General features: G+C 50.9%; 5 protein-coding genes across 5 annotated transcripts; 3 read left to right on the top strand and 2 right to left on the bottom strand.

Annotated features, from left to right (window-relative positions):
- Positions 1-255: 255 nt before the first annotated feature.
- On the top strand, positions 256-944 carry GCG54_00000677 (uncharacterized protein; the record flags this gene model as incomplete). The annotated part of the gene is made up of 2 exons (XM_045400811.1): positions 256-635; positions 695-944. The coding sequence occupies 2 exons, from the start codon at positions 256-258 to the stop codon at positions 942-944; spliced, it is 630 nt and encodes a 209-aa protein (XP_045263484.1).
- A 759-nt stretch (positions 945-1,703) lies between these two features.
- Positions 1,704-2,513, bottom strand: GCG54_00000676 (uncharacterized protein; the record flags this gene model as incomplete). Its single annotated transcript, XM_045400810.1, has 3 exons — positions 1,704-1,897; positions 1,949-2,138; positions 2,193-2,513. 3 exons carry the CDS (start codon positions 2,511-2,513, stop codon positions 1,704-1,706), a joined length of 705 nt encoding a protein of 234 aa, XP_045263483.1.
- A 1,841-nt stretch (positions 2,514-4,354) lies between these two features.
- Positions 4,355-6,397, top strand: GCG54_00000675 (Dipeptidyl aminopeptidase BIII; the record flags this gene model as incomplete). The annotated part of the gene is made up of 3 exons (XM_045400809.1): positions 4,355-4,456; positions 4,506-5,254; positions 5,311-6,397. The coding sequence occupies 3 exons, from the start codon at positions 4,355-4,357 to the stop codon at positions 6,395-6,397; spliced, it is 1,938 nt and encodes a 645-aa protein (XP_045263482.1).
- An 850-nt stretch (positions 6,398-7,247) lies between these two features.
- On the top strand, positions 7,248-10,550 carry GCG54_00000674 (uncharacterized protein; the record flags this gene model as incomplete). The annotated part of the gene is made up of 4 exons (XM_045400808.1): positions 7,248-8,322; positions 8,403-9,216; positions 9,309-10,474; positions 10,501-10,550. 4 exons carry the CDS (start codon positions 7,248-7,250, stop codon positions 10,548-10,550), a joined length of 3,105 nt encoding a protein of 1,034 aa, XP_045263481.1.
- Positions 10,551-11,567: 1,017 nt separating this feature from the next.
- GCG54_00000673 (uncharacterized protein) lies at positions 11,568-12,224 on the bottom strand (the record flags this gene model as incomplete). The annotated part of the gene is made up of 2 exons (XM_045400807.1): positions 11,568-11,947; positions 12,029-12,224. 2 exons carry the CDS (start codon positions 12,222-12,224, stop codon positions 11,568-11,570), a joined length of 576 nt encoding a protein of 191 aa, XP_045263480.1.
- Between the last annotated feature and the right edge of the window lie 219 nt (positions 12,225-12,443).

Below are 12,443 nucleotides of genomic sequence, written 5' to 3'. Positions count from 1 at the left end.
AAGATCTTGGAATTTGGCGCAGGTGTGGGATTTCGAGAGTCGGTTGTTGCGGACTTCACCAACGTCGAAACCGAGTATATAGAGTGCAATGTGTCCATCATTGAATCAGGTTTCAATTGGAATCACACAGTACCACACTCTAATATCTCATTGTACCTTAATCTGACCAATTATCCTTTATTTATACTTCCCGCCGAATATTCAACCCTCACCTCGTCACTCTCTAAGACTTCCTTCCTTACAAATATCAACAAAATGAAGTTCGCCCTTGTCCCCGTGGTCCTGGCTGCCGCCGTTGCCGCCACCCCGATCAAGATCATTGAGGATGTTACCCACATCATCGGCTGGCACAAGAAGGGCTCCGGAAACAAGCAGGGCTGGGGTTCTTCCGGTCCCTTCCACTTCACCTCAACCTACCACGTGGTCGCGACACCTGACCAGGTCGTCGACAACAACAACACCGCCACCGGCGGCCTGGCCGGTGCCTTCGGCTACTTCAACTACGGCATCAACTCCCAGGAGGATGTCATCTGCTACAACATCACCCTGGTGAACTTCCAGGGCGAGTACCAATCACCTGCCCTGACCGCCACCCACATCCACGAGGGGCAAAAGGGCCGTGCCGGTCCTCCTCGGTAAGCCTGATGCCAGGACCTTAGGCCGTAGGAGTTCTTGACTAACGAGGATTTTCCAGCATCGCATTCCCCAACCCCCAGCCTGTTGAGGGCACCGAGAACGTCCGCCGCAGCATCGGATGCTTGTCCGGGCCCTTCCGCACTGGCGTCAACGCCACCGGCACCCAAACCGACAACGGTGAAGGATTTGAGGTCCGCCAGATCGAGGAGGACCCGTCCAAGTTCTTCACTGATGTTCACTCGAGCCTGGCTGTCCCGGGTGCTGTTCGTGGTCAGCTCAGCGACGGTGCCAACCGCAACTGCGACTAAGTTGTTTGGTTGTGCTAGAGGATGCTGAAAGCCTTTCTTTTCTTCTGATCGTGTTGATATATACCCTTGACATGATATCTTCTATTAATATACTACACATATTTTGAACACTTGACTCTAATGCAGTTTTCCCAATAGGCATATGAACGCAATAGTGAATTTGAATCATGTGCAGGAAGACTTGCCCTTCGTGGTGGTCCTCTTGGATGGTAATTGAGAGCTTGCAGGTCAGCATCTTCAGCGTCACGTATCAATCGCAGCCAAATTGAACTCGAACTCTGGACAGCAATTGACATCAATTTACCAAACATTGGTACTCGCATCACACGAATTTACAAGTATGTGGAAAACAGTACCACACCGAATAAAAATTAAGTAGGAGTACATCGCTTGAACAGTACTCCTAGCAATCCTAAGTTGAGTGAAGAATTGCATAAGGTTCACACAGTCTCCGAAATCCACTCGCCAGGTGTTTCCTCGTCTGTATTGTCGTCTAGCTAATCATTCCCCCTCACGATCATGTTTAGCCAGATATGCTTTTCCGGCAAACGAATATCACCAATAAAATTCAACTTTCGAAATGAATAATCAGCACAAATCGAACACACTCGCTTCTCATCCGAGTCCGAGTCGTTCTTCATAAGTTATTTGGCAGTCCTGCTGTCATTACAGATATTGCCTTCCATGGACCAAAAATGATGATTATGAGTTCCTCTGCCGTCTTCCCCTCATCCCACCAACGCTCCAGAGCCAAGGTATCTATGCACGTCCAGCGGCGCCGCCATTTGCTTGAGGAAGGAACACTGCGAACTCCCCATTCATATTCGCCACCTTGAGTGTCAACTCATTCTCTTCGGCCTCGAATTCTAGCTCTCCGAGCGCTGGGTTGATGATAAACGCGTTCGCTTCAGGGAATAGGCGGCCGATCTGACCCTTGCTGATGTCCAGCTTATCTAACGCCGTGTTAGCTTCGCTTGCAGTACCAAAAGTCTTCCATAACTTACTCCCAGGATTCAGAATATAATCAATCTTGGACAATGTCATGCCTTGCGCACCCTCTGCCAGGTTCACTTTGAATGACACTGCTTCGACTGCCGTGAACCCTGCTGGAGGTGGTGCAGGCGCTCGGTTTTCGGTGACTGTGAGGGTTCGTCCGATGGCATTTTGAAACTCGACTTCGAAGCGACCGTTTTTCTAAATTGAGTGTTAGCTTGTGTGTTAACATTCCCATGTTCAGGCGCAACTCACCCCTGGCGGGAAGAGGACGTCTTGCTTCACGCCTGCGCCGCCCAATCGAACCGGGACATTGAAAGCCCCTTCGATTTCCTTCTCATTTTCCTTTTTCTCTCCCTCGCCTCCAGCCGCGGCTTCCCCACCCGCTGCACTTCCGTTCTCTGCAGCCCCTTTAGGCGTTTCCGCTGAGCCTGCTGCAGGTATCCTTCTGAAAAGGTTTCCTTCTGTTGTGGCTTCGCCTCGGGATAGAACACTGGTGGTCGACGTCGTTGAGATTGGCAATGATGTGGCGGCGAGAAGTTGGGTTGAGAATAGAAATGCCCGTGATAGCTTCATGTTGAAATATTAGATGCGCTTGCTGAAGGTGAAAAGTTCAGTATGCGGAACACCAACACTGTTGGTTGACCGAAAGCACGCAAAGCTTCTTCAATTATTGAGGAGTCGTACAAAGTAAGGATGGAATGGGCAAAAACAAGATGTGACTGAGAGGATGCAGCGCGGAACTCAAATTGGTTATATGGCCAGAAGAACGCTTTTCCAGTCAAAGTCCGCGTGGGCAATTTTGTGTAAGCGCAACTGGGAGGGAACAGCCCGGCAAGAGCAACAGCATCATGAAACCCACATGGGACCACAAGGATGAGGCCCTTTCCCCCACCACCCGTAGCGCCAAGCGCGCCAAGGACCACTGAGGAGAGAACAAGCGCTTCGGGAGCCTCATCGAGCGCCTAATGGGGAAATTCGGGGCTTGAGTTGACTGCAGGAGGCGGCTGGTCAGGTCAGTTTTACTCGAGATCCGGCATTGGCACAGCTTGGCGGTATGGCAACTCGTCTCTACTTGACATTTCCGGACGCGGCTCATCATGCGGAGAAGCTTGTCACAGGCATTGGTAGATATGAATGTTTTTCCTGTCAACTCGCATCCGTATGCAGTCGAGCGCGGCGACGATGTCATTCAAGATTGTTGTCTTCCCATTTCGCTAACTACCTATGTTGCAATCGCGGGCAGCGGAGGCACCATAGAGATTTAAGCTTAATGCTATCCGTCATCTGTCATCAGTGGTGTCGCGGGTCGCAATTCGCTCATTCAGCCAGCGGCTGCACCTCCTTGGAGCACTTTTCCCCGCGAACCAGCCCCCAATTTCGGTTGAACTTGAGAAGGGGAATCCGAACCCTCCTGTGAGTCTCAGATGACAGCTGTCGTAGGCTAAACTTAGACTCTCAAACGTGGTTCCTCAGTCTGTCAAATCAGCACTCAGGTAATCCCTGTACTCCAAACCCCAGTCACCATCCCCACAAGCCTACCCAAGGTGATGGGCCGTGAGCATGCGACCAGCTGCTCCGTTCGGGGGTCGTTCTGGACAACATCTGTCGGTTCAACCTTCTCTTTGCTGAAACACGGACCACATCGTCATGAGCAGCCGAGCTAACCCCGTAGTTGATTCACGCAGGGGTTTGGACTTCATTTCCCTCGTCTGCAATGAGTATCACACAGCAACAAGAGGTTTACTTCCAACTCAAGTGATTGAGAGCCCTGTCTGTGCCTTGCTCAGCGATCCGGTGGCGACTCAAGTTTCCGTGTCGCAGTTGCAAAATTTATGTCATGAATCATGACCTCGACGATGGTCGGCGGCATTGCGTTCGCCTTGGCAATCAGCCCAGTTTGACTCGCCCCTCACATTCGGCGAAATCCTCAGCAGCAAACCTCCGGCTATCTGAACAGGCTTGTACCCTGACCACAAGGGCGGAAAGCACGCCCTTTCCGCATTGACCTGTGAGGCTTTTCAACGTTCATGCCACGATCTTCCTTGACATCACAGCCAGACTGTATTTTTGGCCCAGAATCAACACGATGACGATTGCGACTGATAAGAACGGAAGAAACCCCATCTTCACGCCAGTCGGCGGAGCAGCTTTCGGAGCCGACGGCTCCGGCTCTATGGGATTTAGCGGGGCTCGGACGGCAAACCCGGAGCGAAGTGCGGGGTCTCGGACCCGCTTACGGTGAACCAAAGTTCCTATTCTCCTTCCTTATCAGTCAGTCCGACTTCGTCCAACGTCATCTAGTCCCCCTCACTTGTCTCACGCCAAAGTGAGTCACAGTCATTTCAAGTCGCGGAAATATCTCCAACCCATCTTTCCAAGCGTTCAAGCACCGCCATTGCGTACGGTTCTCGGAAATGGTGACCAAAAGAGTGGCGCGATACGGTGATTGGGACAGCCCCATCACGGCTGACACAGTCACCTCCAAAAGCTGGTCCGTCACCTCGCCCCGTGTTCATGTGAGTCTCGTGATCCAATTGCTATCATCCTTTCTGACGATATCTGTAGCGTGCATCCGGTCGCGCGTACTTCAACGAGTCCAAGGAAGACGGTCGCAATGGCGTCGTCGAAATCACCAGCGACGGACCCAAGGACGTGCTGCCGGCACCCTGGAGCGCCCACAACTCCGTCTACGAGTACGGTGGCTCTCCATACGATGTACTCTTTGACGGACGTATCATCTTCTCAAATAATGGTGGTGATACGGCCGGTGTCAACGTGCTGGATCCGGATTCTGGGGAAGTGAAGCCAGTCACGGCGGGTCCTAACCTCCGATATTCCAACTTCAGCGCGAGCCCGACGAGCCCTTGGGTGGTGGCCATTGAGGAAGACCACACGATAAGTACGCCACGAGAAGTGAAGAATTACATCGTCGCCATCAATGCAGACACCGGGGAAACAAAGAGAGTCGTGCAAGGCGCCGACTTCTACTACACACCGCAGTTTAGTGAGGACGGTGCGAGACTGGTCTGGTTGGAGTGGAACCAACCCAACCTCCCATTTTCTGCAAGTGAAGTCTTTGTAGCCGACTGGAGCTCGTCTGCTACAGTCGAGAATGTGACCCAAGTTGCAGGCAAGAACCACGAGGGCGCTGCTGAGCCTAGATGGGGTTTTGATGGGAGCTTGTTTGTGTGCATCGAGACTGACGGATTCCGTCAACTTCACCGCATCGCTCCTGGCCAAGTACAACCCTCGCAAATCAAGCTTAAAGACCTCGAGAATGCCGAATTCGGTGAGATTCGATGGTTTCAAGGAAGGTTCGTTTCAAAGGATTATCCATGAGAAATCGGTTCTCCTTCTGACCAGCGTTTAGTCACACATATGCCCCACTGTCCAATCGACATGTAGTAGCAGCAGGTATTTTGTTTGGCGAGGCAAAGCTCATTCTCATTGATCTGGAAACGAATGACTGGAAGCCTGTCGGCCCATCCGACCTATGTGCTATTGCGTTCGACTCAGTCGCAAGATTGAACGATACCACGGTGCTGGTCATTGCAGAACAGAAAGCCTTCCCTTCGGCTCTCTACAAGATCGGTGTATTGAGTGGAGAGGTTACTACCGTGAGACGGACCTCCGAAGCCGATCTGGACGAGAAGCTTTTCTCAAAGCCCGAGCTTGTCCAGTTCCGTTCGAAAGGCTCACCTTCTCGGATGATCTACAGCGCTCTGTGGATGCCGCGTAACCCAAAGTTCACGGCCCCAGGTGATACCCTCCCCCCGCTGATCATTTCGTCCCACGGCGGTCCGACCGGATATACGGGCTCTGGGCTGAAACTGCGCACCCAATACTTCACGGCTCGAGGCTATGCACTGCTTGCTCTGAACTACACCGGCTCGACTGGGCACGGACGGGACTACCGTGAGGCACTATTCCACAACTGGGGCATCGTTGACGCAGACGATGCTGGTGAGGTTGCCGACCATCTCGTTGCCGCAGGCAGAGTTGGTAAAGTGGGTATCGTCGGCGCAAGTGCGGGAGGCTACAACGTCCTACAGGCTCTTGTGCGACATCCACGCACCTTCGATGCGGGATTTTGTGTATGTGGTGTCAGCGATGTCAAGAAACTTGGCGAATCTACTCATAAGCTGGAATCAGAGTACATGGGCGCTCTAGTCCTCGATCCTGGCATGACCGATGAGCAAAAGGAAGAGAGATGCAAGGAGCGAAGTCCTCTGTTTCACGCAGACAAGATTGAGTCGCCTTTGTTTCTATTGCATGGTATCGAGGATACAGTGGTGCCCATTGAGCAAGCACGTCTTATCTATCAGGCAGTCAAGGACAAGGGTGGAGATGTTCGCATCCGGGAGGTGCCTGGAGAGGGCCATATGTTTGGCAAACCTGGAAGTCCGCAAATCTGGCTGAGCGAAGAGGAGGCTTGGTGGCAGAAATATTTGTTGTAATTCTCCTGGGAACCAGCTCCGACATTGCCAAGCTTGCCAAGTAGGGTTCTTCAATGTTTCAATTCGACTGGGCTCATGACTCTAATTACTACCAGCTGATCGGAGCAATTGACGAAGAATTTATGGATCCGCCTAAATAGTAAAACTCGTGTTGTGCGTAGGTAAGATGGTCTGTACTTTGCTTCCCAATTGCATGCTCATGCTCTAAAGCCTGAAGAGGCAAAATCGGGCTTAGTGACTTTTGGTGATGACGACAGAGGTGCAAATTCAATGTCAAAATAAGGCAGGAGTGCCAACGTGAAAGGCGTGGGTGATCGTGTGGGAATGGTAGCAGGGTAAGAATTCTGGAGAAACTTTAACCCAGTCTGCTAAGCCGTTTGTTTTCAAGATATCTGGTTCGAAGATCTGTCATTTCATTTGTCTTGACTAGGTAGGTAAATGTAAAGTCTGACCGAAACACATCAAACCAGAAAAGCCACGTTCAAATCAGCAAACTATGGATTGTTGGTGGTCGGTGATAAAATTGGCAAGGCAAGCGAATGCCCCTGCCATAATCCTGAGATGATTGGCCGTATGCACTACGGAGGGTCACAAGTCTACCTTGCCGTCGCTAGCAGTCGCTGCGCTGGCGCTTACATCTCTCTTGGCAATTGGGCTCGCGAGTACATCCTGATTCCCCTCCCACACAAATCCCTTCTTTTTTCCAATCATCCTTTGTCTTTGGGCTCATCCCATCTGCTGGTTACAACGCCCTATCTCCGACTCCACTCTCATATCACGAACCACGAGATTTGCACGACCAAACTACCTTTAGCGTTTGGGATTGCCGCGAGAATACCCCCGTACTGTAATGAGTTCTGAAAGGCGAAACCGAGACCAAGATGAACCGGCCAACGAAAACGAGGCGAAGGAAGCTGCACTATCGCACGAGGCCTACACTGTAGGCTGGGTTTGCGCCCTACCCAAGGAGCAAACTGCCGCGATCGCAATGCTCGACCAACGCCATCCCAATATCCCCAACATGCAGCCGCCGACCGACACGAATGCGTACACCCTTGGATCGATAGGCGGCCACAACATCGTGATCGCCTGTTTGCCCAGAGGCCAAATCGGTGTCGTCTCTGCAGCGACCGTAGCCACGAACATGGTATCGACTTTCCCCACCATCAAGATTGGACTCATGGTGGGAATTGGTGGCGGCGTGCCGTCGAACAAGGTCAGATTGGGCGATATTGTGGTCAGCAGTCCAATAGGAACGCATCCCGGCGTAGTGCAATGGGATCTTGGGAAGGCGAAAGAGGGCGGAAATTTCGAACGGACAGGATCTCTCAATAACCCACCCACTTTCCTGTTGACGGCATTGACAAAGCTGGAAACTACCCACGAAATGGAAGGATCCAAGATCGACAAATACTTAGAAGAGCTCGGGAGGAAGTTCCCAAAATTAGTTTCAAAGTACCTGCGCTCTGAGGCTCTCCGAGACGTTCTATTCAAGGCAGACTGCGCTCATGTGGACAAGGATGACTCCTCCTCCTCCTCCGACGACGACGAGGACGACGAACCCGATGCTTGTCGATTTTGCGATAAGACGAAAGCCAAAGAGAGGAGGTTGAGGGATACCCGTGTACATTGCGGGTTAATTGCCTCTGGAAATCAGGTCATCAAGGACGCTGTATTTCGAGACAAACTGAACCAGGACCTCGGCGGTAATGTGCTGTGTGTCGAAATGGAGGCAGCAGGACTCATGGCGACCTTTCCTTGTCTTGTTATTAGAGGAATATGTGATTATGCAGACTCTCACAAGAACAAAGACTGGCAAGAGCACGCGGCAGCGGTAGCTGCCGCTCTGGCCAAGGAGCTTTTGGTCCACATAGAGCCTCAAATCATAGAAAAGGAGGCACCTGCAATGAATCTCCTCAGAGATAGTAAGTGGTAACCGTTGATTGTATTGGTATACCTTCGAACATTAAGCTGATTGAAAACAAACCAGTCCATGATTTAGTAGCAATAACTAAGTCCAGCTTTGAAAATATGCAAAGCCGTCTATCCAACAAGGAGGACCTGGAAATCCTTGAATGGCTTACACCATTCAGTTCCGGGTCACAACAAAGCGACTTCCTTTCTCGGCATCACCCTGGAACGGGCAAATGGTTTCTGGACTCTAAACCTTTTCAGGATTGGGTAGCAGAGCAAGGCAAAACACTATTTTGCCCTGGAATTCCCGGATCTGGAAAAACAATCATGGCCGCTCTCGCGATTGACTACATTGGACAACATTGCATAAAGGACGAGAAAAGTGTGCTTTCATTCATCTATTGCAGCTATAAGAGACACAGCGAGCAGAAATTACCTCAGCTGCTCGCTGGCATCCTGAAACAGGTCTCTCATTCACAAGGTGTCCTTCCAGAAAGTGTGAAGAAGCTACACCAAAAGCATACAGAAAAGCACGAGCCCACGAGACCGTCAGTCCATGAGCTGATGGATATAACAACAAAGCTTGTTGCCTCGAGCCATCGAACATACATCGTTGTTGATGCTCTCGACGAGTGCAGCCGAAAGGATGAGTGTCAGTCATCTTTGATTGCATATCTTCGCAGGCTCCAGGAGAAGACAAATGCGAGCATAATGTTCACATCACGACATACCACGCAGTTGGATGTGGAGTTCGATGGCTGCCTCAGACAGGATATTAGAGCAAGCGACCAGGACGTGTACAGTTATACGGTTGCCAGGCTGCCGAAGGTATTGCGAAGTATCTCACAGACACCTGATCTACACTGTGCAGTGCAATCCAAGATCATGGGGCTCGTAGACGGCATGTAAGATCTCCCTTTTGTCAAACCTCCCATCCTTTGACACCTTGAGCTATCATTCTCTTTCCGAATGTTCGCTCGGCTAAGACTTGACATAGGTTTCTTCTGGCGCAACTCTATCTTAACGTCATCAGTGATCAAACATCAGCGTTTGAGGTTCGCCAGGTGTTGGCAACAATTGAGGCATCTGCCAATTCAACGGATCGGGTAAAATTGTTGAATCGAGCGTACGATCAAGCCATAGAGAGAATCCGATGCCAGCCCCCAAGGTTCTGTGATTTGGGGATCAAAACACTCGCCTGGATAGTATTTGCCGAAAGGCCACTGTCTACTGACGACCTTCGCCACGCCTTGGCAGTGAAATTAGGCGATAACCGCCTTGACATAGACAACCTTCGACAAATTGAAGTTATCATGTCAGTTTGTGCGGGGTTGGTCACAGTTGACGAAAAAAGTAACGTCATTCGGTTGGCACATTTCACCACCCAGGAATATCTTGTGTCCCTGCAAACGCAATTATTTCCAAATGTTCACGACGAAATTGCAACCAGCTGCGTCACATATCTAAGATTCTATACCTTTGGAAACTTAGCACATCCGGCGATTGAGAAAGACGAACAAGAGTTGAGCGAGAACCATCCACCCTTCATACACTACGCTGCTGAAAATTGGGGTCATCATGCACGAAGAGCACTCAAATTGCCTAAATCAGTCATTGCGTTTATTGCTGATGAGACGAGCGTGAGCTTTGCGTACAAACTGGCAGCTAAAGTGGGGACGATGAGGCTACCCAGTCCACAGGAGGAGGACTGGACAGGTTTACACGCGGCGGCATTCTTTGACCTGGTGGAAGCAGGTGAAAGTTTGATTGAGGCTGGCTGCGACGTGAATCGCCAAGCCTCGCCCCATTACACATCGCCTCTGTACATAGCCTCGGCGCTTGGCTTTGAGAAAATGGCCACATTGCTTTTGGACAACAAAGCAGACATCAACGCCCAGTGTCATTTAAGCTATACGCCGCTGATGATAGCTGTGATTGTGCATAATGTGGAAATGGTGCAGTTGTTGTTGGACAGAGGAGCTGATACGGGGTTTTTCGACGATGCAGGTGGCTGGACTGCCCTTGATTTGGCAAATAATGAGTTACGCTCAGAAATGGCTAGATTGCTACGCCAGGCTGGGGCCCCTACTAATACGAGGTGGGCATTCTATCCAAAACGGCCCTTGAATGGATTCCCAAGGCGGAAGGGGCACGTGGCTGAAGGTAAGTTGGTCTTAGAAAGAGAATAGACGAATTGCAACGCAACAAGCGAAAGCATGCTGAAGACAAGTATATCTGACGGCATTTACAAGAGGATTGGTCTCACAGATACCAAAGAGTAATGAAAGTTAATTAATGAAAGGTTTAAGAGGGACAGATGTTTTCAATCGGCTGAAATAAGAAAATCTTAATATGAGCGAATGGTGGGATTGCCCACCTAAAGTCAGAATGATTAGTTGAAAAGAATAAGTTAACAAATCATGCCCATGAAAGACGATATCTGTAGATTTGAATAGTGATAGTTATAACGACGAAGTGCTGGAAGAGATTGATATACAAATCTCAAACAGATCGTGACAGACGTGTCTAGTTTACCACTTATAACAGTAGATTTTCCTCAATTCAGCCGACCAGTCAACATAAAGATACATTCAGAATCAAATATTTCCACCAGTAAAGAGATCTTCTTAGCGTTGATATTACTGATTAGAAATGGCTTACTCGTGCGCTAAATCACCTGCCGTACTACCAACTGTAATAAAGTTGTGGACCGACATACAGTTAGCTGCCGTTCTATAGAGAGATATCGACCGTGAAGCGCTTAATTCAGTCCTTCGATACCGTCCTGGAAATTACGCCAGGACTTGTGGCGTGCTCGATTCGCTGCCTTGTCGAAGCCGTGTCTTGGGAGTCCACGAATGCTCTGGCGCGCCGGCGCGAATTAGGAACAGTTCCTTGCCGTCGTTGAGCATTCTAGGGGGAGATAAGAAAACTCTCTATGAGATGCTAGCAGCTGGTAAGGCGAGTTGCCTCGGGCTGTAGCTGTGAGTTCTTTTGGAAGGCATCCATCGTCCCAGACAGTGTCGTAAGACGCGGGGACCTGTGGCATGAAGGGGCCGAAGTGAACTTAAAGGACGCATACTATAAGCCGGCATGGATGCTGCGTCAACCTGGCAACTGGTTAAAAAGCAAGCTGTTTGGCTCTCTTGTCTGGCTACGCATCATGAAGATAGTATTCCTTACACAATAAAGCTTTCACCATCATTTGGCACGGAGCACCGGGGTCCTGTCGTTAACTCATTCAATTCAGCAAACCTTATGAAGCCTTGCTACTCTCGCCCTTCTCACCATCCTTGACCTTCTCCTCCTCTCCATCATCCTCAATCTCAACCGTCGCCGCCGCACCCTCCAAACCCTCCTGGTTTCCGCTCTCCAAGCCTCCAGACTGCGCCAGGAACCAATCCGCAACCTCCCTCTTGCCGTTGAAAAGCGCCGAGTCGAGCGGGATCTGGTCCTTGTCGTTGGCAATCGCAGGCGACGCGCCGTTCTCCACAAGCAGCTTGACGACATCGAGGTGGCCGCCCAGACACGCCCAGTGCAGGCCCGTGTTGCCAAACTCGTTGGCGGCGTCGACGTACGCCTTCTTCTCGTCAGCAGGGCGGGGCTCGAAGGCCTCGATTAGCGCCTTGACGACGTCTGCGAAACATATTAGCATCCGCATCGAAACTTCCGGCGTCGAAAACGACGAGCGCAGGGGTTTGGAAGGGGATTAGGTACCGATGTGGCCGTTGCCCGCGGCCATGTGTAGGCAGGTGTTCTTGCCCTCATCCTTGGCGGCTGTGATGACCTCGCCGATGGACGCGGCCTCGCGCTCCGACAGGGCCTTGAGGGTCTCCTGCAGGTCGGCGAGCTCGCCCGCGCGAGAGAAGTAGATTAGGTCGTCGATCTCCTCTTCTGAGAGTTTTGGCGCCATGTTTGATTGAGATTGTCCGGGGTCTGGGCTTCTGGCGTCGCGAAGTGAGTCTTGAGAGGTGAAGTAGAAATTTTTGAGTGATGGTGGGTGGAAACACGGTGCGTAGATAGTAATACGTACTCTACACTGTGCGTTGCCGTCGCCTCTTCCTTCGCGGCGGGATGAACCATGCGCCAGTCCAAATAACGACCATCAACAGTGAATAACAAAAGCAAAACT

Source organism: Colletotrichum gloeosporioides (genome assembly GCF_011800055.1).
Source record: "Colletotrichum gloeosporioides strain Lc1 chromosome Unknown consensus_50, whole genome shotgun sequence".
NCBI classification, from domain to species: Eukaryota; Fungi; Ascomycota; class Sordariomycetes; order Glomerellales; family Glomerellaceae; genus Colletotrichum; species Colletotrichum gloeosporioides.
The sequence above is the reverse complement of the archived record's forward strand: the minus strand, read 5'-3'. Positions and strand labels throughout refer to the sequence as shown.